At 40.1% G+C, this 24910-nt stretch overlaps 1 protein-coding gene across 41 annotated transcripts in view; it reads right to left on the reverse strand.

Moving 5' to 3' along the window:
* The window catches only part of ANK2 (ankyrin 2), a 282700-nt gene that overhangs the window by 42994 nt on the left and 214796 nt on the right, over nt 1–24910 (reverse strand). For 14 of the 41 annotated variants that reach the window (XM_039710587.1, XM_039710579.1, XM_039710571.1 and 11 more), the window contains 4 exons: nt 19941–20013; nt 13165–13309; nt 8748–8850; nt 8042–8145 (listed from right to left, as the gene is read on the reverse strand). In XM_039710587.1, the coding sequence (XP_039566521.1) occupies nt 8042–8145; nt 8748–8850; nt 13165–13309; nt 19941–20013 (425 nt within the window). Of the gene's footprint in view, nt 1–3680; nt 3717–4593; nt 4636–8041; nt 8146–8747; nt 8851–11495; nt 11508–13164; nt 13310–18473; nt 18555–19940; nt 20014–24910 lie in introns of all 41 variants that reach the window. The other 27 variants (XM_039710549.1, XM_039710551.1, XM_039710548.1 and 24 more) reach the window with 8 other exon arrangements.

The following is a 24910-nucleotide window of genomic DNA, read 5'->3' on the forward strand; positions in this document are numbered from 1 at the left end:
GGTCAGTAAATCTATCACAAAGTCTATCTCACTTCAGCCTTCTCTCACTGGAACAACCACAGCTCCAAGGAGTGGAAAAACAGAGGTAAGTCTCACTGGGAGGTGGACATAAAGATAACAAAGATAACAGTAGTAGGATAAAACCAGTAGGATATTATTATTGTTATACACCTGTGAAAACAGCTGTTTCTATCATAGAGAAGATCTAAGGTTGTTATTCAGACAGCACAGAAAGATTAGGGCCAATCTTTAACATTAACTATGGAGGAACCAGTTCCCAAACCCAGCTATAGATTACTATGGAATTGCTGGAAAAGAGATTTTGGAGAACTAGCATGAATATAAGTGCAAAGGAAAGAAACTGAAGGGGAAAATTCTGACCTTTAGGTCTGTACCATAATCCTGGAAGGACAGAACACCGACACAGGGTTTGTAAACACAGAGTGTAAAAATACATCCTTTTCCATTATTTCACTCTGCTTCTTTCCCACCTTTTTACTACATTTCTTTTTTCATCCACTTATTTAATCCAATTTTTTATCCTTTTTTTCAATCTGTGCATTTCACTTAATTTTGGCTATGCAAGAGAGTGAAGCAAACAATTCAAAAGAAAGCCTTTTCTGAATCACAGCAGCCTCTTATTCTGCCTATTTGCTATATAATGGTGTATCTGGATGGGGCCATTGTTGTTCCAGGACCAGAAAAGCTTTTCCCTTTTGAAGAAGTGTGTCTATCAATATACAAATAATTCATACAAAACTAATGCATGACATAAAACATGCTTTCAGAAGTGTGCATTTAGGAAAGTGAAAGATTTGTATGACTAACATAGAGTAAATGTAAAATTCAAACTAATTATTTTGTTGCCCACGCACACGGATATTATTTTCCCTCTTCCACCTCTGTTACCAAGTGTTGTTAAGTGACGTGACTGAGAGGAAGAGACTGCGCTCAACAAAAAAACACTAGCAGGGATAAATGGCAAATGAAGCCATCACTCTGGGAAGTGATACCTTATCATACTAAATTCCCGTGGTCAAAAAGAAACTTGTGCATAACACTAGCACATGAATAACCCTAACATTCCACATACTCCCTAAAGCTAAGCAGCAAACTCGGCCCTTACTCCATGTTACAGCTGCATGGAGCACTACTACAGCACTAACAGCCACCTCCGTACACAGAATAAAGGGGAGAGGGATCATTAAAGAGAAACACAGATGGCAGAAAAGAGTTCAAGAGGAGGGAAAAAAGAAAGAAAAACCCAGATAATAAAAGGGATTAAATGAACTTTAACTTAAAATTCAATTAAGTGATGACTCAAAGTCAAAGCAAGTTGCAGGTTAAAGCTGCCTCTTTCTCAGTACTAAGACACTTTGAGTAAGTTCCATTTTTAGTTTTAAAGGTTCTGTTAGAAATGAAGCATGACACAAACATGTGACCCTGGCAGTCTTGAAAACTGGATCAATACTGAGATTTCCTGAGCTCTGGCAAGGTAGTAGTACAATATAAAAGCCAGACTGGGCAAACAAATCAGGTTAGGGGAAATCATTGCCTTCCCTCCTTTAAAGAGAAGGGAAAATCAAAATTATTTTTCTAAAGAGAAAATAAAGTACAAAAGCAATTCTCTTATAGAAATCAGTTACAGACTGCAGGGGAGTCTATACACGCTTTGGTTAAACACACAGCAGTCAGCTTAAGCATCATCCATTCTTTTTCAATTTAGCAATCTTAGTCATGAATTAGAGAGGCTATTTCATCCTCTTCAGTTTTAGAGCAATTAAGAACTACATGCTTGCCATATTAAAGATATATCGAATAACACTGGCTGTTGTGGCCTTGGGGTTGAGCACACACACGAAAGGGCCCTAAATCCTTCAGGCTGTTTGCACACCTACAGAAAGCAGAGCAAGCAGGTCTCAGGGTTTGTACTTGATCAAAACACAGACAAAATATACACATTGGGGCAAAAAGTTGGGCTGTATTTCCATGAAATATTTGTATTTTAGATCTGAGCCTGAGTTATTCCCTTTGCTGATTTTATTAATATAGAAGTAACTTGGGTTTATTCTGCATCTATTCTCATGTGGAAGATAACAGCAGGATGAACAAAGACACTGGAAACTGGATGTGTCAGTGCTGAGGGGAGTGAAGGAAGCCACTTGTGTGGTTTGTAAGGAGTCCCTGTTGCTCAAGAGCTTCGCAGAGGCAGAGTTTCAAGCGTGGGGGCACTCATTCTGCAGAGTCATCAGGAGAGCCATGCAAACCCAGCAGGTGAGGGGGCTTTCTAGGACAGGCAACAGCTCTTGGCACACACAGAACCAAACTAGACAAAGCCTCCACCACCACTTCCATACGCTGGGCTCGGGTGCAGTTGCTCTTCCCAAGCAGCTGGGCAGGCACACATGCGCTTGGCAGATAGCAGGGAACAAAGCTCCAACCAGAGCACACCCAGTGTAGACACAGTCAAAAACTTCTCAGCACACATTATGTCAATTTATAAAAGAAACTGGGAAACAAGGAGATAGCAGCATTCAGTGTTAGTCGCAGTGTGAAGAAGCAGAAACAAACAATCAGGGTGCCTCAGCCATCGGAAAGTGTTCAGCGGGAGAAGGAAACCAGAGAGAGGCTGAAACTCAGAAAAAAGGCCTTGATCCAGCTCCCACTGAAGTCAACAGCAAAGTCATTCAACTACCTCAGAGTGCTTTCCAGCAGGCTGTAACTGTGCCATCCAGAAACAAGGCAAAATTCACATTCCAGGAGGACAAAAAACATGATCCTAACATAGGAAACCTCTACAATATTAACTTCTGACATCATTCTCTTCACTGCATTAGTCAGCTACTGAGAAATTCAGTGACATGACCTAAGAAAATGGATCTGTAGTTTAGGGATTTAATTAGCCACTTTATAATTTTGCAGTGCTTAACATTTAAGGCAATTTTCACCTTTCTAGAGTTAGGCTGAAGGAGGTGAACAGGTACTGTGCCAATTAGCACTGATTTTGCCAAGAGAAGATAATCTCCTTTGGGATGGTTCAGCTTCAGGTGTTCTGTGTAGAATGTAACACACCAGTGGTTCAAGCACTGACTGACCATCACACAAAAAATATGTGTGGCATGAAAAATAAGATATACTAAGGTGGGTTGTTGTTCTACTAGTTCAAATACAGTGGTACAATTTGGAAATGTGGCTTAGAGAGCGGCTCTGCAATATTCTTTATACAGACAAGTGAGAAAAAAGGCCCACTTACTAATAAAATAATTTAATAATTTAATAATTAAGTGGTTTGTGTTGAATTATCTGGAAAGGGACTGCCTCTTTAAATATGAAAATTAAACCATGCCACCACCAAAAAAAGGTATGGTTAAACACATCTGGTTAAAACAAGCTAGAATGGTATAAGGAGCTTTGTTAAGACTTTTTGCAGTGGGCTTATTAACAGTTCCGGAATGGTTTTGTTATAGATGCCAAAGCAGATGGGAGAAAGTGGACACTTACTGTATGAGAGAAATCATGCCATATATAACTATTACTGTTGGTTAGATTGATTTTTTTTTCTCTTGGCTAATGGGCACTATCAAAACACTAAAGCATCCAGAAGTGAGGTAAGAGGGAAGGATAAATAGGGTGGGTGAGAAGTGCAATGTAAGAAAGAAAGAAATTATACAGAAGTTCACCTGCTGTTGTCAAGATCAAGACATGGAGAAGAGCATCTGCAATAGAATAGATGGTTTAACATCAAAAAGGAACAGAAAGGGGGGGGAAAAGAATGAGTTAAATGAAATACTGGAAAAATGAAACAGATTTCTAAAGCAAACACATGAACATATACACATATATGCATATTCCTCACATGTGGGAAGGTTGAAGTGAGTATGGAAAATAAGCCTATATGAACAGCCTGTGGCCACTACCAGTACAGCAGTGAAACTGGAGGGATTTCTCTGTGGACATTCTCACACTGGAACCCAGACACCTAAAATGCACAGCTGGATATCGAGTACGACTCTCAGAAGCAGCCAAGGGGAAATGCTGCTTGGTTTAGCTAGCCACATCTAAAATGTGGACTGTGGGATACCAAAGGCTAAGGCACCTAAGGCAATTCCAGCCAGCGTTTCTGATAGCACAATAAATCATGTTTTTCTTTTCTTAAAATCCTCTATCAATACACCATCCTCCACTTCCTTCCTTTTCAACATGTTTCTTGTCCTCCTTTTGTTCTACAAAATGACAAATTTCAAAATCTCATTTTGACCTGTTTAGGCTCTCAGTAATCACTTAGTGTCACACGGACAATTGGTTTTCCAACTTCCCTTTTTATTTTATGGATGTCCACTGCCATTTTCTTCCATTAACATGCTTTGCTATTAATGAAACACACTCACTCTTTTTCCTCATTGTAACTTTCTGAACAAATGCCATAAAGCTGCAGAATAATTTGAAATCATTTAGACTTTCAGATTTAAGAAATGACTATCAGCTGGTCGCTGCCAGGTCCTGTTTCCATAACGATTTCCAGGAAATCAACCTCACATTGGGAAAAACATAGTATGGATTCAAAATACAACACTTGAAATATATTTTGTTTACCTTGTTAGCAAGGATCCAGCCTCCTTTTTTGCAGACATGCAGCTAAGAATGATAATTCACATTATTTGTCACAGTACGAGCTGCCCCATCCCTCATCTTTTCATAGAAGGAAACAATGACTTCCAGCAAGATAAACTCACTAATCCCAACTGTGTAATTTATTTCAAGATATAAGTAATGACACACTCTGACAATCTGTTAGTCAAACAGGGACTTCTTAATCAAATTATATAAAAGAAATCAGGATCTGTGATCAAACAGGAGCTTTACTGTGAGTCAGAGTTGGAAAACCTGCAGAGCTGCTGCGTGTTTGCTCTAGAGCAAGTTAATACCAAGTTAATATCAAAGCATGGACCCCAAGCTCCTTCCTCACAGTGCCACGATCCTGACAACACGTCAGATTTGCTCTCTGATCTACTGTGACTCTACACAGCTGTAGAGAAAGAACATTCTTAGAAACATAAATCTATACAACTAATTCCACTGTATCACCAGAACACAGCTAAGAGAACAACATAGTTTCGCACACCATTAATGCTTTTAAAATCTTAGAGTCACCCTTATCTTCACCATTCCTGCATATTCTTATGGGAGATAAAAATATGGTACTGCCAAGCAATGTCTAAATGCTGCAAGTCTTTCAGTTCAGTGATTTTTTTTTTTGCCTCCAAGCTTAATAAAATACACAATAGGAGATTGTGTGGTATGAGACTAAAACTGTGAAACATAGTTACATTTATGTAGGCACCAGTTCTGTCTCTCACATTACAGCAGGTAATTATAAATGATATCCCCTAACATCAGCAGTAAAGACATACAACTCTATCTTGTTGGATGTTCAGCACCCAAACTTTTTGGCATTCTTGGAGATCCTTAACTTTGCTTAACATGTAAGATCAAGTGGTTTTATGAGAAGAAGAAAATCTGATTTGCTTGAAAGAGAGTTTAAGTGCAGGAGTTAATACTTTTTTCTTCAGCTGAAGTAGGAACATATCTGGAAACTGTCAGCTGCATAAAATGACCAGCAGACCTTTATATTGAGATTTTGAGCCCTGCAAGAGCATAATCTCTTAGGAGAGAAATATTTTTGGGGTTTCAAAATGTTTGGAAAAAACTCTGACCAAAGAACTTACTTTTTCTTCCTTCCTGATGAAATTATCAACATATTGAAGGAACAGTTATATTTAAAATTAAATGGATGGTTAAAACCTTTTCCCTTCTGAGACTTCAGACATGGAAGAAGATTCAGTTAGTTATGCAAAGGCTGAAATACATCCCTGTGAAGTTCTACATTGAGAGAACAGTTCCCTATGAATTTATCCCTTTGCCTGGCGTTGTTACACTGTGATCCACACAAACACTTCCCTACAATGGGAGATCTGTAAGAACCCTACAGCAATTTGGGGTTCACTGGAGTGGAGAAAAGTGTAATTTCTCTCCTCAGATTGTACAGAACACAAGCTTACTACATCTGCGACAAATAAATTACCATCCAATACCTTGCTGATGTGCTATTTCTCAAAAACACCAACTGAATTCAACACGTTTTCATTATCTTGGGCAAAACCAAGGCCACACCCTTGTGTAGGACCACTGACAGTGTTTATCTAGTGTTTCTTCCAAAATTCTGTGAGTTTCCTTTCATGATATGTAACTACCACTTCACTGCATGCCCTAAATGTCAGCCCTGCTGCTGATTCATAAGAACCCACTAACAGTGTGTGTTTGCATGTGGAGAGGAGTGTGGCTGAAAACAGGGCTATGAATCACAAATACATTTGTTGTTCCAGCAGAGTAAGTGCAACAATCATGAACTTCTACAACTGCTTCGCTTTTAAAGTAAGGTCTTAGAAGCAAAAATCTAGTAGTCAATGTACTTCTCTAAGAAAACAGATGCACCCCAAGAGTTTATGACTCAGACCAATCTAAACAAGATCAAAATGAAGTGTTGTACAGTCTTTTTCAAAAGCTGAGGAATTGTTATTAAAGCTTTCTTTATTACAATATTCAGTGTCAGGTTAGTGTGTATATATAGAAAGAAGAACATAATTTGTGTTGTGTTAAAATTCACTATTTCATGTAAAGCTGCAGAGTGTTGCTCCTATTAAAATCACATGTTTTATCCTACCACTAGCATCCTGGTCATCTCAAAAGATGGGAATATCACTCATATTTTTTAAAAGAAAACAAAAAAATAATTGCACACCTAAGAAATAAGTGCCACTCTTATAGAAAGTATTTAGACCATCCTCAGCAATCACAGAAAAGACCTACCTTTCAGAAAGAGCAAATTAATACATCCTTTGGAAAAACCTGTAAGCTCTCCAGGGTTAGAGTAAAGCACCAAAGCAATTTTAAACCTTTCATACCAGAATATATATAAACAGACACACACTTTACATATTAAATATTTTCATTTCATTTGTTAGTGTTGGAGATCATGAGAAGCAAATCCAAACAGTGCTGGTCACAATCAATTATCACAATCAGCTAACAAACAATATTCTCATCCATGTCACATGAGTCAATGTGGCAATATTGTCCCTCCTCTAGATCAGGACTGCCTGTCATTCCAAATGGGACTTCAATGCTATTTTTTAAAAATACAGACTGTAAGATAATAGCAAACTCATTCAAGATTGACAAAAATAGTCTTTCCCCTTGTGCTGTCCAGTCATGCTGTGTACACAGCCCACCAAGATTAAATGCTTTTCGATTACTCCAGTTTCTTCTGAATTCATCTGCACGTTCCCCATCCAATCCGATGGCAGGACACAAATGCAAAATTCAGTGTGAAGACTGAAATTACTCAAACCAGTAAGGAAGAGCATTTAAAACAAATGCAGTCACAGATTTTAAGGCCAGCCAGGATAAGGTTTGTAAATACGATCTTGGCTGGGCCTGCATTTTGACCTGCCTTATGCCATGACAGTAAGTTTGCCTAAATGCAAACGCTTACAAAGAGCCACATGAAGACAGTGGTCAAATATGTGCAAAGCACATGATGTTTTGGTTGCCTGTCTATTTATGTAATTTAGAAGGCAAACACTGGAGCTGTTTGGAGCTGAGGTAGTGCTCACCTCAACTACTCCACCAGCACAGTAAGTGCTGACCATCTGGAGTGATTAAGCACTTGGTGTCAATTATTATTAACTCTGAAAGGCATTGTACTTATTTCTCCATAAAATGCACACAAATGCCTGTGTGTATGTGTCATTTATCACATTCATTCCCCTTGTACTTGACTAAAGGCCCACTGACTTGCAATGATTTCAGTGAATAGTCTTGGTACTCAGGCTTGCTTGTTTGTCAGAGCTTAAAAGATCATAACAATTTATTGGCAGCTCCAGGAGGCAATGAATTAAAACACAGCTCCTAGTTAAGCTTTAGTGTCACTGCAGGTACTCTGTTTCTCATTTTGTAGTGTAATGCTAATTGATGCACTCACCCTGAATGAATAGGGCTGGAAGAAAGAGCCACATTGTCCAAGATTTCAGGGCCCAAGCTTAAGCGATATGAATTCCTTTCAGCTTCTTTCGCCAGAGTTGTTACCTTGGGAAGCAAAATAACCCCATTTTACTACAATGAAATCCATTAATGAACAAAAAAACAAAAAAGTATTTTGCATAGTAGTGCCTAAAGCATTTAAATATTTTCTTTTAAAGCAAAGGAGTATTAATAGCATTAAGATACTAGAAACCCTTAATGTAGCGCTTTGTAGTTCCCTAATGTAATCCTATGTTAGTGGCCTCAGTGAAAGAATGCTGTGATTTCACTAAGAAGGCATTTCCTAAATCTCTTTTTTTTAACTATAAGCATGTTTCAAGACAGTATCTTTTAGGACAATGGCGATGAGTTCATTACATCCCCTGAACGTGTAGCACGATGTCTATTAGCAACATACAAACATCAGCTAAAATGGAGAACATTAAGAGCACAGTCCCTGTGCTACATTCACACAGCATACCCATTTATTTTGGACTAAATACTGCACAGCACAGGATGCCATTAAAATGCCTAGAAAATAGAGAGGTTTGTACTCAAACGAACCAAACAACGCACACCACACCGTCTCATGGGAGCAATTTGCAGAGCAGCCTTCCCCTGTTTCCTGCTCTCTGCAGCCAAGAAGGGGCTGGGAGGGGTTTGCTCACCTGCTGGCTGGGGATGAGCACGGTGTCGTCGATCATGGCGCTGTCGCGCAGGTAGGAGGCGTGGCTCAGCGTGTGGGACCTGTCGGAACTGAAGGACCGCAGGCTGCCAGGTTGGTAGGGTGCCAGAGCAATGCATCAGCAGCACACAGGAGGTTGCAAAGGTGGCATGACAGATCGAGTGGGAGAATGAGAAAAGCATGCTATTAGCAACACCATGCAGCTTCCAGGGGCAGCAGAGCACAGTCAGGGGAAAAACAGCTTTGCACACCTGTGTTGTGCCACCTGCCTGACCACGGGCCACAAAGCCTTTGCACTGACACATTTGCTTCCAAATGCAGAACCCAGAGATTAATCTAGATTACAGTTTATTTTATACACACAAGTACTTTAGATTTGGCTTTGTGGCATGATGGTTTCCTCATAACAAGGAGAATTCATTTCTGTTAAGGCTCTTAGGAGAACTTCTCTACTGCATCACACAAGCAAACCACTATGGAAAGCCAGGATGCTACCATCCTGAAGAAAAGCTCAAATGACTCTTTCTGAAGCTTTGCTGGGATTTACTCTCTCCCCTTAAGCTGTAAATCAGTAAGCCTGACATTGTCCCCTGGAAGGTACACACAGCAAGGCGAAGTGTGGCCAGCCACAAGCTCCTGTGTAAAACGGAACCTTCCTCTGAATGCCAACAGCATCTGCAGGGAGACAGCCCCAGTGTGAGCACTGATCTCGCTGTAAGTACACACAGCTCTACAGAGCACTGGTTGCTGTAGCAATGAGAGGTGCAAGGCAGTAAATAAGCTGCTTCCAAGCACTGGCTCAGAATGTAGCTGCAGTATCCACCAGCAAAAAGCAAAAACAAAAAGAAGACAAATACGACACCACAGAAGGACATACTGAGGTAAATGGGGTTTCTGCTACCAAATAGCATGAGTTTTGTCCTTTTTGTGTTCACTAGCTGCAGTATGACAACAGTACGATTTTAAAAACCAGATCATCCACCTTCAGATGTTGTGCATGTACTTTGTGATGTTGATGTAGACCTTGAGGAATACCACACCTCTTACTGAAGGAAGCAGTTTTGTGTTCCTGGCTTACACATCCGTGAGTAGTGCTCATAATGACTAACATGCTGGATCAGAACAATAGGCCATTTATCCAGATGCACAGAGTTTTAAGGGATAGTTCATTTTCAGCAGTTAGCAATAAAAATCACGGGTTCATTACAGACACAAGTTTCAAATGCTTTAAGTGCATATCATCTGATTCAGACCACAGCCTTTTTTAACAATAATTACACGCACTCAGTAATTTTTGATCCATTTATAGAAGCAAACGGTTATCTTATTTTTATTAGAAATACATGGCATTGATGAATAATCAGTGCTGTTGAGCATTAGCTTATACCAGTGGCCTGTTCAGCATCCCAAGTAGATTGTACAAAACTGGAAGCAAAGATAGCTTTCAGAAAGCCTTGAGAAAAAAGCAAACCAAAATTTAACACTTTTTCTTTGGCTGAAGAACAAGCTTCAGTAGCAGACCCCATTTGCCATCATCATCCTGTGTTCATTTCCATGTTTGACATTTCCAGAACCACTCTGCTGAGCCATGCAATGCCCGTGAGATAGTCACCATCCAAGCTGTAGGTTCTGCTATTCAGCTAACACCACGTCCTGGATAGACACTGAATGGGGGGAATCCTGAACTGCATTTGGCTGGTTATCCCTGTGGTGGCTCTGTCCATCCTCACTGCTACTACCACCAGTACAAGTAGCCAAGTGCTATTCACTGTATAGTACCTGTCCTAATTTTGCTCTAATAAATACAAAATGAGCTGGACTTTATTTGCAGACAGGATAGGCACATCCATGACTGAGGTCTGCAGGTAGTTATAGTACAATTATATATTATAGTATAATACATCGTTATATACATTATATATAAATTTCCTGCTACACTCAATTTCAAAAGTAGAGCTCAGATGGCACTGCCTCATCTGTGCGTTGGACCAACTCAATGAAGAGCAAACCAGGAGTTAAAAGGTCTGTGCTGCTCAGACTTAGGAATAAAGGTACTGATTGAAATGATGGTCCCCTCAGGGACTGAGCACAGGACTTACTGTTTATCAGTGCCATAAGCATTCAGGAATTCCACGAAACATAAAAAAGCCTACCTAAACCAGACACAAGACCAATGCCTAAATGCAGATTCTTCTCAAATGTGGTTGATAAATCTCAGGTCTGAAGGGTTGTGGGACCAAAAGCACCCAGCCCCAGAGACAGACCTGTGGAACCCAGGAATGCTGCAACACTCCTGAACCTAAGAGTGTGCCTTGCCTGTGTACACAGGCACATGTCACCCACCTCTAAGCCCTGACCAAGGCCCTAGTGGTATCCAGAAAGTAGGACTAGCATTCCCATGCCAAGTTTCTACTCTGCTTGACTGAGGGACTTGCAGTGCACACTCACTTCCCAGCCTAGACATAGACTTAATGAGCTCCAGACTGGTTGAGCATTATCTCTTGCTTAGATGTAAGTGTATATTTACATGTGTTCTTTCAGAAGCAGAGAAAAAAACCTGGGGTCATGAACACTGTAAAAATGGACCTCAAAAATGTTTCTTAACATTAGCATTGTTCCTTTGGTTCTCCAACTCAACTTTCTGCATACAGCAGGCCTTCAAAGTGGATGAGCAGACAGGTGCCATAGGAGGAGATAGAGACAACAGGTGTTCATGCTATGTAATACCTACCTGGGCATGATGCTAATGAAAGCATATGGAAAAGAAAAATGAAAGGGAGAGAGAAATAAAATAAATAGGAAAGATGGTTACAAATGAAAAATACATGTTTGTAAATCAAATTGTTTAATGTGTAAGATCATATGAGTCTAGAGTGCTAATACTATCTTGCTTTACTGAATTTCCTGAAAAACCAAAGTTGTCATAATGCAATGAAAATCACATTAAAAGGAAATGCAAAACAACTGAATCAGTCTCTGTGAAAATTCTTAAAATCAGTAACCTGAAGGTGACAGAAAATGAGGCCATGGAATTAGAAAGATGTCCCTCTTTCAATATTTCTCCCTTTAGAATTTAGCTGCATTCAGTATAATTCTGGTTCATACAGGATTTGAAATAATTTTTATACGATACAAATGAAACCATATCAGTGACATGCCAGTGAGAATCTACTGAAATCCACTGACAAGATTTAAAAGCTAAAATATTCTAAATAGGAGCCTAACTTAAACTGGCTTAACACTTGCCTGCACAATCTTTTCTATACAACATCTTAAAACCTAAAACACTCCCAAACTTTGCTACCATTGAGAGAATGAAAGGTTTTGATTTTAGGCATTCTGATGTAGTTCATAGACTTCCTCTGAGCGTTAAAAAGCCACACAGTCTCTTTGTTTTCAGTGGACTCACTGTCTAAAAACCAACAGAGACTCCAGGCTTGCAGGACCTGAATGCTGGGATTTACACATGCTGCGAGGCAAACCAAACTGTTTCCTGACATCTTTTGTTCCAGAAGCAATTCCCAGCTACTCAAGTAAACAGAACGGATCCTACTGATTCCACTGAACTTCAGAAATGCTGCCAGGATAACGACCAAGACTGGAAAATGAGGTAGCTTCAAAATTCTGTTGCCAAGATTTCAACTTTTTTTCTTTTCTTCCCTTTAGTGTACCCCAGTTCTAAAGGCAGTGAGTCTGGAGACAGAGCTGATTACACCCAGGAATGCCTGGGTGGCTATTCTGAACTAGAACTGTGGGGGTTAATCTGCCAGCTTGTGCCTACACTTATGCTCACTAATGAAATCTTTCCTTTTGGGAAGGGAACTCCATATTTTTTGTAGAATATAATGACACTCAGAAAAAGAAAAATTAAATCAAAGCTGCATGCACTCTTATTCCACAAAGAAATCTAAGCTTAAATTCAACTTTTTAGACATAAGCAAATCAGTACATTGTCTGGACTGAATAAACTAATGCCTCTATTTTATTATTATTATTACAGTTGGGTCAGTAGAAGGACAAGTATTCTTTTTCCTGCTAATTCAACCATGAGGAACCAGAAAGAGTGGAGGTGCTTGCAGACAATACACTCACTGCCAGTCCAGTGCAGAATGACCTGGAAAGTCCATTGCTCCTCTCCTGATACCTTGAGCCAGCAAACCACTCCAAAAAGTCAGCTCACCTGATGCTCAAAGCCCCTGTCCACCCGTCCCCTGACTCATGGCAGCAGGAGATGAGGGTGACCACCCCTTCCTCCTGCAAAGTGGTGACTGCCACACTGACACAGTAAACAACTGCTGACCTGTGCACCCCAAGCAGAGACCCAGCAAAGGGATTTCACACACTTACAGCAAAATGAGTGCAGAAGTATCATGAGAAAAGTTCCACATCCGGGCAAATACCTGTCTGAGCGTCCTCCTTCCAAGCTGTACCTCAGGTAGTTCATTCCATCTAAGAACTGGCTGCTTGGCAAAGAGTCATCTCCCAGCTCCCGGAGGTCTTCTGGCCTAAGGTACTCCCCTCCATCTCCTGTCATTGTGTCATCACCTGCAAATCAACCCACAAGGGATAACTACACACACGACTTTGATTCCATGGCACCTCAGAATCTAACAGCTGGATGGCACAATGAAGAGGAAGGCATTTTCCACTCAGGAAACACTGCAAACCACAAGCAATTAATGTATTTAATCAAAGTGGCACATCAAGCAAGATCTGTTGAAAAATAAAATTAAAATCAAGGTGATTAATCAATTAGATTTCATATATTTCTTCTTGTTGCACACAGTGGCAAGGAGCACACTTTTTTGCTATGCTCTGAAGCGTGGTCTTTCTGTTCTTTAATCCATTTCAGCTTTCTGGACACAGCTATGCTGCATCCCAACCTGACAGTTTATGGTTAAATATGACCACTCATTTGATTGTAATCTACATGTTTTCAGATGAAAACATATTTTCTGTGCCTTATGCCTTTTAGTTCCAAAGGTTAACTTAAACTCTCTATTATCCAAACTTCACATCATACAAGGCACCCATATTCCAAGATCTTTCTGTGATCAGCAACAAAATTCATGTTTCTAGAACATGGCAACATCCATAAACTGGAAATAAGCTCACTTGCATAGATGGGAATGATCATAATTCGTAATGAATCCCAGCCTAAAGGATCATTTGTCATTTGACACAGTAACCTTTATCCATATACTCTGAATAATGAAATTTAATCCTTTTTCTTTTTAGGTCCAGCATTCTTTTCCCCAGGAAATTCTGTCTATATGAAGTCACGATTTGCTTTTCCCCAGCAGACTAACAAAACAGATTCCATTGCCAAGCAACGTGTGGATGTTTCTTTTCATTCCCACTTGCAAGACGCTTCCTCTCCACAGTTTGAGCCTGGATATTTCAGTCATTTTCCTGCTGGTAAATCACTGCAGTGTGAGCCTGCCAGAGCCTTGGTGTGACCCACAGAGCCTAACAACATAACCCCAGGCCACCAAGATCTTTATGCCTTCTCATTTGCTAGGCTGTGTGGGCTAACTGAAGTTCATCTTGATACTTATTTTCACAAAGCAAATCAAGCTATTTTTTTAGATGACATTTCAGCAAAGAAATAAATAATTTATTATTTGTCATCTAAAACTAAGTAAACTTTGGGGAGAGGGTGTTAAGTTTTTTATGCATACACAAATATTAGATATAAAAATGAGTCTTGAATATTTTCAGTAAAACAGCAAAAACTCTTGAAAATTCCATCTGCCCACATTAAGAGGGAGAAACTGGGCACAGTTTCACAGAAAACAATAAAATGCATTTAATCACTTCATATTTCCTGTCTTCTGACAGATGATGCCTCCTGTTTCCTGGGAATGTCACATTAAAAGCACAGGGCTTAGTGAAAACTTGGAAGATATTAAGGCAATGCTGTTAATCAAACAGTAAAAGGAATTTCAAGTTATATTTCAAATAAACTAGATAATGATAATCATGCCAGACATTCCATTTATAATAGAAACAAAGGCAAAATCTTTACCATTTTCATCACACCCACAACCTTTAAAAAAAAAAAAAACCCAAACAAATCCATAGTCTACTCTGGTTTCAGCTTGGCCTCTGATCTGAGAGATGTCAATAGCGGGGCTGAGTCGCAGTGTTTGATGTGATGGGACATCTGCAAACAGTAACCAGAGCAGGCACAGACATCTCAGAACAGGCAAGGACTGAGGGAGCTCCCCCCACGGCCCGTGCCCTCCCATCTTCCTGCCCTGGGATGAATGCCCCAAACGTGCAGTGCCTCCCAGCATATGGAGAGAAAAAATAGGTGTTTAACTCTAAATGATTGCGTGTCCAGCTGACCAAGGGCTTCCTGACACAGCAGATCTCACCAGATGGTTGCTTTGTGGCAATACAGGAACTGCCCTTTTTCATCATGCAAGAAACAACCCGTCTGCCATCTCAGTCCCCATCAAATTAGTGCCAAGAACATTTCCACCACTTACTAACCACTTTGTGACAAATATAACCCTTGACACTGCTGGTTTGCATGCTCCATGGTTTGCAGTGGCCATCTACGAAGTTGCAAAATTCAACTGCTGCATGAGAATTGCTCTGAAAATTTTTCTCACAAAATGTAGAAAAAATACAGAGACAATTTTAAAATAAAATAATGGAGGAAAGGGGGCTGTGTCAAACTGCCAGAAATCACTTAACAGATGCTTTTAAAGCCAGATACAGTTATATGAGTTTGCCAAAATTATTGTTTTCTCTGCAGCATGCAGATAAGCCTAAAGCTCACCACAGAAGTGTTGCAGATGGAGAAAGGACACCTATGGCAATAACAATTTTTATGGAATATATATTCCATAACTGCAGAGCTTCTCTTACACTTTGTTTGGACACTTCCAATTCCCTAAGTCAATCCTCTATTTAGCTGCCCACATTAGAATCTTCCCTGGATTACAGTTTGACTAATGCTTTAACTTTATTTCTTTGTAGCCAGCCAGGAAAGTGCGGCTTCATATGGGGTATCAGATATTGATACATGACTTTAAATTTATCATCATGTCAGCTGTTGGGAGCTCAGGGCAGCACCCACAGAATGGCAGAAGGTGAAGTAAATCTCAAAAGAAGAAGTGCACTTCTACTCTCAAGGACCTCTGGGGAGGGAGAGACACCATGATTTTGTTTTCTTGCCTATGAACCCACTGCAAAAAGAATTCCAATTCTTGACAGGTGGTTATCTTGGTATTTAGGAAGTTGCTATGTTGGATCTAGGTAAAAAAAACAATAAAATAACAAAATACCCCCATATCCCTAAGCCACCAAGGCTTTACTTCTGTAAATCAGCATCCTGTGGCTACATTTTATACTACTGGATACAAAGTGCTTTATTTAGAGGATGAGTTAACTCAGGGGTGCTATTCTAAATTTACTGTGTTTTAATGGGCAGCAACAGCAACCTTAGTCTATTAAGAACAATTCCTGGCTGCAACTTTAACTTCCAGGTTTAATTAAGGAAATGAAATTTTCCCACTAGTTCAGGTGCTTCTTCAGAGGAATTCTGTGCATGTAGAACAGCAGTGGATTCTGCCCAGTCTTAGCTGCTCATTTCTCACACATATGCAGCAGCATTAGCTACTCCAAGGCCATGCGTGGGGGCACTCAGGAAATTCGTTGCTGTATTTAAGCACTGGGGGGGATTTTCTGTCTTATCAGAAATGTGATGCAGCCAGATATAGGATCAGCTATGAACTGCTTCCTGGTATCCGAGGTCACTACAATGCAGTGGTTCACAGATAGAACACCTTGTCCATGAACTCTTTGCACACAACAAATAGGGAAGGGATAGACAATCTTTGCCTACCCCTTCTCTGCAATTGCCGTGCCAGCACGAATTACAGTTTGGTGTGAGTCAACTTTCCTGGTTGACATCTCAGGCCATGCTGCTCCTAACAGTGGTATTCCACCCTTTTCAGCCTTTCTATTCTCTTCTGCCAGCAAAAGTTGTCTGGCTGGAAAATAACTTGTCAGAACAAAGAGATTCATTTTCAGACAGGTCAGTTCTCTGGACTGGGTCACCACGTGGTGAAACGTTTGTGCTGCCAGAATGGAGGATGTGGGTTAGCATGGTTAGAGCTTGACAACTTCTGCAGCAGCCAGAACTTGGTCTCAAGCAGACACTGAAACTACAACTTTTAAAAATTAATTGGCAATGAGGAGGCTCAAAAAGAAACACGTGAGAGCTCTTGAACATCCTGTTTTACTGGTTGTATTCTTTATAGCAGTACACTTACTGCACTATCTCCCATGGGAATTTCAAGGATAAACCACTGTTGGTTTGTGCAGCTCTTCTGGCACAAAAATGAGGCATGGAATGGATAGAGGTGCATATTAATATATGGGGAAATAAGAAAGAAACCAGGCTCCTGCCTTTTCTACATTTTTCTGTGTGTTTACACAGACTTGACCCTAACAGAAACATTTGCTTGTGCTTAACTTCACTAATTCTGTAGACATCATTATAATGCATTTCACGGGATGCTTTGCAGTAATTTCCTTTTTTCTTGTTTTAAGGATCTCTCAGGTGCAAAATGCTTCTTTTGTGGTGATAGGTTTAAAGCAACTGACCTTAGCAGCAATACAGCCAAGGCTGATACAATGATAAAAACCTACAGAGTTTTTAGTGCAACTTTATCCACACTGAGCACTTCTGGCAGGGGTACAGATTGCACAAACCATGTCACTTAACAGCTCTGCCTATGGGCATCTGTAGTGCAATCCCCATAAGCAGGGATTAAATGCCATTTAAAATAAAAAATACAATGTGATTTTGTTCAAAAGGAAGATTTGGTTTTGCAGGTAACATAAAAAGTAAAGGATTATTAATAACAATTCAGTAGATAAACACAAAAAAAGGTGCAAGAAAATTGAAGAATTAGTGGCACTCTGTCCATTCAAGATATTTTAAAACAGGCTACCCAGAGCAGGACCTTCCACACCAAGCTGAGCTATCTGATAGATAATTGTCTTTTATTTTATACTGCTCAGACTGTCTGTTAACTTTGTTTTAGGAATACAAACACTATATTAACAACATGACAGCATACAATTATGCAACATACCAATCTTCCAAGCAAAGTGCAAAGTACTTATCATCAGTGATGAACATGCTACACAACAGGACCTGAAATACTTTGCTCAAGTACTCTTATGTTCAACTTTATAATGATATAAATACAGCTGGCAGGTTTGCAGCAGCACATCGATTTATTTCAGAACATATTGTGTCACTTGAAAGAGCACAGCATCACAGAACCCTCACTGCTAGCCTCTCATGAAGCTACCCCAGCCCTAAATGGTTCATCCTCTCTACTGAACAAGTTCTGCAGCCTTCCTGTCCCCAGCTATTTAAAGTTACTGCGACAAGCACCATCCCCATTAGGAGTTCTTGCAGTGAATGTTAATTCAAAGCACAGGAGAGCATTAGTCATGCAGGACAGCCCCTTCAAGTTCTGCCAACACACTCAAGATGTAGGTAATAAATCTGAGATTTTCTGGCTTCCCTTCCTCCTCCCACCTTTCATGAAACACACACTCAACCACACTTCAAAATAACAGAGAGGAGCAGTGTTAGATACCCAAATTCTGCAAACATGTGTTGTTACTACACAAAAAAAGAATAGACTGAGTCAAACAAAGAGTCTGTATGTCTTACTCCACGAACTCCTGCTAACAGCACCCGTGCCACTATATGCTTCCCCATCACTGAAGGGTTCCTCATCAGAGTGTTTAAAGGCTGCACAACACACAAATTGGTTTGAGAAAAAGGAACACCCTGGATTAATCCAGTAGAAGCAGGAAAACATACTAGGCTTTGTGAATTAAAGATGATTCAATGGTAGATCAAAAGACTGTGAGAAAACTAAACAAGGTGATCATAAGGCAATGAGTTATTTAAAGGTGATTCAATATAACAATTACACAAGCAGTTGAATGCTTTTTAACCAGAGACAAAGTAGCAAAATCATTTCACTGGTCATGATGCAGCAGAAAATAATTGATTTTGAATCACACTTGTTTGTTTTTGCATTTTAAAACAAAAAGTTGCATCTGGAGCCTAAGCATCATATTTTCTCAAGAGTGTAACTCATTTATCAGCATAATCCCATTTCTAAAAGCAATAGAAGCACTTATAATTAATGAATGCCATTAACTTTGTGCACCATTTAGAACCACAAATGCATCTGTTTTCTTTGCAGAAGAAAAATACCAACCCTGTAAGCTGAGTTTCCAAATTCCCAGGACTTTCTGGAAACTACTCGCCCTACAAATTATTTGTGTGAAATAATAACAACCACCATAAAATGGCACACATAGGATATTGTAATATTGACACTCCCAAGTGTAAAAAGGAACATAGAAAAGCCTTCCAACTGTGTTTATATTTATTAATACTGCTGTGACTAAAATTTCTAAGAAGTCACTTGCAGACTCTTAGAAAAGGATGGGTTTAGGCCATTTCTGCAATTCTGAGCTGTAAAAAAGTGTGATACTTTGTCACTTCTCCCAGAAAGTCAGAGAAACTCCCTCGGGGGATAGCTAAGTGGTGGGACACATCTCCTACCTGCATGTGCAAAGTCCTGGGAAACCAAGTGCTGCATTTATGTCATTTGTTATGCATTGTTACTTTGTACCACACCATGTGCATCCCTGAGTTCCCCTGTGCCAAAAGCTCCCTCCAGGGAATGCTCTCCTCACCCTCTGCCTTATGCATCTTCTTACACAAATGTTTCCAATTAGGCAAAACTCCTGGATATTTGTATCTGATACAAGTGGCACACATCCAAAAAAATTAACTGCTCAGATTCCTCTTTATGGGAGGGTCAAAGCCAACTTTGGGGCAGCTCTACATTGAAATTGTAAAGCCTGGAGCTGGGAAATGGACTCAGTTGCCAATTTGGTTCAGATAAGCTTTTTCTGGAAAAGATGTAGGGGTCCAGGATTTTGCTGTGTTTCAAATTTTGGCATCTTTATAAAAATACCATAATGATTACATCATTTTAAAAAGAACTCCATTGCAAGCACAGCAAAATGAAGATGTCAGAGTACTAAAGCAGCTTCTTGAGCCTGTGTAACAGGTTACATAGGTGATATGGAAGAGGAATTTACCAAAGTCACCCACCTTCTTCATCTGACACATCCAGGACCTCAGTCATTGTCTCGGGTACATTTAGCTTGTGCTTCTCTGTTACAGTCTGCAAAGACAGAATCATCAGTCAGAGGAGCAAAGTTTACAGTAGGGCATTTACAACAGACAGCAGTGGGACGTGCTGAGGCATTTCACAACATGGTTCTTCTTCTCCTAACTTGCTTTTTCATCTTTATTCCAGAAGCTCCTATTCTCAGTGCTGCATAAGGTAACGTTTCTTCTGGAAGAAAAGTACAAAACCATAAGATAATGAGCTGGTTAGAGAAATAAAATTTATTTATAAATGGTGCATGTAGAACAATTCAGCTCAATGTTTCCAGGATGATTTTTAAATGAATTAGGTAATGTCTACAGAAGAGCTTGAGGAAGTTGTATGGGGCATATGGAAATTATTAAATTGTAAAACATTTGGAAATGAAGTTATGAATGATGTGAAATTCCTGAACTAAAAAAAGATGTGAAGGATTTACACAGATCACTTGAAACATTTCTCCCCCTTCTCCAGAAAAAGGTGACTACAGTGCATATTAATTATATCCTTTTCATAAATTGTGTATATTCCCCCTAAGCATCAGAGGAAAAAAAAGTTATTTGAAGATTCTGAAATATCTTGTGCACCTAAAAGCTCAAAATATTGTGAATCAAGGCAATTATGGACTGAGGAATAGTGGGAGGATTTGGGTTAGATATAAGAGCAGGAAAACACTGGAAGTTTGTTGAGGTTTTTAAAATATAATTTTATCTTTATAAATTACTTCTGGGAGGAAATAGAAGATCCCCAGGGATGCTGAATTGAGTATGAGGACATCTTTTTAGCATCCAGATTCACATTGGAGAAGGAGATGAAGAATATAACAAGAGAAACTGCAGGAAGTACAAGATGTGAAAAAGTTGTCTGCAGGGAACTCTTCAGTGTGCTAGGATGCAGGGGACAAAACACCAAAGGCTTCAAAAGGAGCAGTGATCAGAAATGCCATGGTCACAACCAAAAAGTACCAATTTCCCTGGCTCCTCCCAGCGAGCGGGGGAGCTGTGGAGAGCAGCTGGCACACTTCTTGGGGAAGTGCGGGAGCACAGGTGCCCCTCTGGCACGGAGGGCAGTGCCAGGAGCCACGTGTGCCCCTCTGGCACGGAGGGCAGCGCCAGGAGCCACGTGTGCCCCTGAGAAACCCCCTGTGAGGCAGCACTCCCTCCCTGCTGCACACACCATCTATCGGGCATACATGAACATCACATGCAAAGGAGCCAAAGCGTTTCATGGGAGGAATAATTAAATCAGCCAAACCCTGAGTCCCTTAAGCAATATTCTTTTGGGAAAATGCCTGTTGATATCAAGCCGTGAAGTCAATAGCAACTTTTGTTGCACAAAACTTACTAGTTATTTCCTGGTCCTGTTATGTACTCCTCTCTTTCTAACAAACTGACAAAGCCAGCTTTCTTGCTTATTGTAAAATACTGCACTTTAATAACTAAGTTACCAACTTGTGTAGTTACTTTGGAAATTAGTTTTAAAAGTCTGCTTTCCATTTCTGAAATCTATTTGACTCTGACAGCAGTTTACCCTCCTGAGGTACAGGGAAAGAACAATGCCCTTTGCCTCAACTGGCAATCCTAATTAGGCTCCTAAATTCCCTCTTCCCCACGAGTAAAAACAACTCATTATTTCTGTTGCAGCAGAACACATGTTCAGGGTTGCAAATTAGTTTCTATTCACCGAATGGCCCCGCCACCAGGACTGCCTTTTCCCCTGTATCCCCATGGCTTTCCTGGGATAGAAATGTCAGGCAGCAGTGGGGTGACAAGGCCAGCCATGACAGATGGGGAGGTGCTGTCATTCAGGTGGCACTGACTTTGTCTCTTCAACACCAGAGTTAACACGTGAGTTGAACAATCAAGTAAGTTAAAGCACAGGCTGCAGGTAGAGAGGACCACTGTCCACTTTTCTATCTCCCAGGTAACCAAGGTTTATGGATCACTACAACCATCTATTTGTTACTCAGGTTTTTACAGGCCTCCACATAAAAATCTGGTCTCTAAGGCTTGCAGATGTTATTATCTATTTACAGGGAAGCAAGGATACTTTATTGACTTACTGGTTTTCCCATCAGTTAGAAAAAAAATACTTCATAATTTAGCAATTGGAAAACAACTTGGAAACAACAACAACAACTTGGAAAAGAGATTCAAAAGAGTGTGTGTGCATATGCACATTACAGAACAAAAAATCTTCATTGACAATTTTGGAACACTGAACTCAGCAAGAATCATTAATTCTACATTAATTCTAATCCCAAGAACTTCTCTTTGGAATTGATGCATTTAAAGGCATTTCTAGTGTGATATTCGAATTTTTTTAATTGATAGGCTCATCAAATACTCTCAAAATTTAAAATCCTTATCTAGCCCCATGAATGGCCCACATGGAAAATTGCTCAGTGTGTATTCCTCAAACTCTCTACTTGTCACTTGTAGTGACAAGTCCATGATAGAGTTTACTTATGGCTTCTGTATTTGAGCCTTTCATTCTAAGGCCAGATTTTCTCTGGGTGGCACAGAATAATTCCAATATATAATTCAGCTAAGTAAACCTATATGTGCTTGCAGTAATGACTTGCAGCATACTGCAAACAACCTGAAAGCTCCTCATATATTCATCCATCCACAGGAAGGCTGTGCTTTTTTGTACAAACAGCCCCAAACTTAATTACATAGCAAACCTCTGAAAATCCAGTTTATTCTCATTTCTTATTGTCCTTTAATATTTCAGTAAAAAGCGTGCACTTTATTCTCCCTATTGCTATATATTCATGTGGTTCCACTAAGAGCAGCACTGCTGCAAGTAAGTGGAAGATTTGTTCCAAGTTAGAGCAAAGAAAGGCTTTGGCACTGGAGACCTTTTCCCCATCTCAAGAGGCAGTGACTTGCATATCAATCACGCATGGGGCTGTGTGACATCCTGGCTGCAGGGCTCAGCCCAGCCTCATAGAAGGAGGTAGCTATGGTGACAGCACCTTCTCTCAGGCTCAGGTCTGGCAACAGCAGCCTCACCATCTGGAGAACCTGACTGCAGGGAGCACCTGCTATTAGCCCTCCTTTGCAGGACTTGTTCTACATTATGTTCAATCAACATCCCCCCCACCACCAAACAGCACCATTCCACACATCCCCCTAAGGTACAAGGCTTACATGTATTCACAGCTGGAGAATCTGAGTTATCGAGGGCTCCCACCTGGCTTTCCAAGTATGCAGACACAGAACAAGATTTTAGATTTCTCTTCTGCGAGAGCACTAAAGGTCAACCCTGCAAGTAAGTTTCAGTACTTGATTCAGTCCTAAACCCCAGGCATCAGGGATCTGGTAGAAAATACCATTAATCCTCAACGTTTAAAAAAATATTTGTCCCAAGTAAATAGCTCACATGTGTCTTTTTGCAGTGCAATTCCTATTATTTCAAAGATCTAACACTTACATGAGACAAGGTCCAAAGGTTTCACTGCACAGTGAAACACAGTGGAAAGGAAGAAGAAAGGAAGTTACTGCTTTTATCAAAAAATTAATTAAAAATTTGTGCTAGGACACAGCATAGAATACGTGACAAAGGTTTCCTCCAAAGCTTAAAAATATAAGAACTAAAGTTTCTCAAAAAAAATTTCCCTAGGTTTTATTTTCCTAAACTTCTGATTAGATACATGTGTTTATGCACATACATGTATGATGTGCTGTATGATTAAACAAGAACATGAAGTAATAACAACAGAGACACACAGTCTTTATTAAGAGACTTCTGGAATTACGCCGGAATTCCTCCTCCAAACCTGACTCAGCCTGATCTTTGCAGGTCATTAATAAATTATGACTCATTCTATTTGTAACCTTATGCCATGTTATCTTTATTGCATCTTCCTTGGTTCGTATCAAATGGGATTTGCCGTCAGCATGCAACAAAACAAAAATTATTTTCCCATTTCTTTACAAGTGATTTTGGACTTCTCTTTCTCTAACCCTCTCCACGACTGAGCAGTGGCATCTTTTTAGTAACCTACAGATTTTTACAGCTCTGAGCTCCTAAATGTCATCTAGAGCTGATGGGGTTTCTAGACTGATAATCTTGCATTAAAAAAAAAAAAAAATCAAAAATAAAATGAAAAAGCATGACCTTACAGCAATGTTTCAAGATGAATGAAGTAACCAAGACTTAAATAAAATCTAATTTCTTAAATTATGCAGTATTTCTAATGTTCTCCCTTCCTACCTGCTATGTCATTTGTAGATGGGAGGTAAAAGTGAAAGAAGGGAAAACCTTCTCCTCCTAGGGTGTCCAAATAGATCAGCTTTTCCTGGCTTAAAGCTGCAGTACCACCTCGCTGATGTTCAGCACACACTGTTCACAAGCCCTGATGTCAAAATACAGACTCCAAGAATGTGGAGCACTGAGCCCATAAGGAAAGATTCCTATACATTTTGGAAAAACAGGATCTGTTTGAACTGGAAGTGACTTAAGCAAGAAGATGATGGATGTGATTCACAGCCATCCAGTGAGCATCATTAGGCTTGGCTTCAGGCCATGGCTGGTGTGGTCCAAACGTAGAGATGCTGCAAGGATTGAGCCTCAGGAGGTGTCAAAAGTGTGGGGATGTAAGGCCAGACAGGAAAGGAGAGGTGAAAAGACAAACGGAGAAATGGCAGGATCTGAACAAGGACACAGACTTCAGGAAAGTTTGGGTTTGCAGCTCAGACCCAGGTCTAGAAACAAGTTTCACTCTGAATTGTTATTTTCTATCCGTGTGCACACAGAGTTTGTTCCCTAGCTCAGGGGAGCCTGTTGCCTTGCACACATTTCCACAAGCTTATAAGACACGCTCAAAGCACTGTAGCAAAAATGCAACAGAAAGGGAAGGCGGGGAGGAGGGGAGCTAAAACTCCCCAAACAAAACAGAAAAGGA

The sequence above is a fragment of the Passer montanus genome, unplaced genomic scaffold (assembly GCF_014805655.1).
Source record: "Passer montanus isolate IOZ18808 unplaced genomic scaffold, ASM1480565v1 scaffold23, whole genome shotgun sequence".
Taxonomy (NCBI): Eukaryota; Metazoa; Chordata; class Aves; order Passeriformes; family Passeridae; genus Passer; species Passer montanus.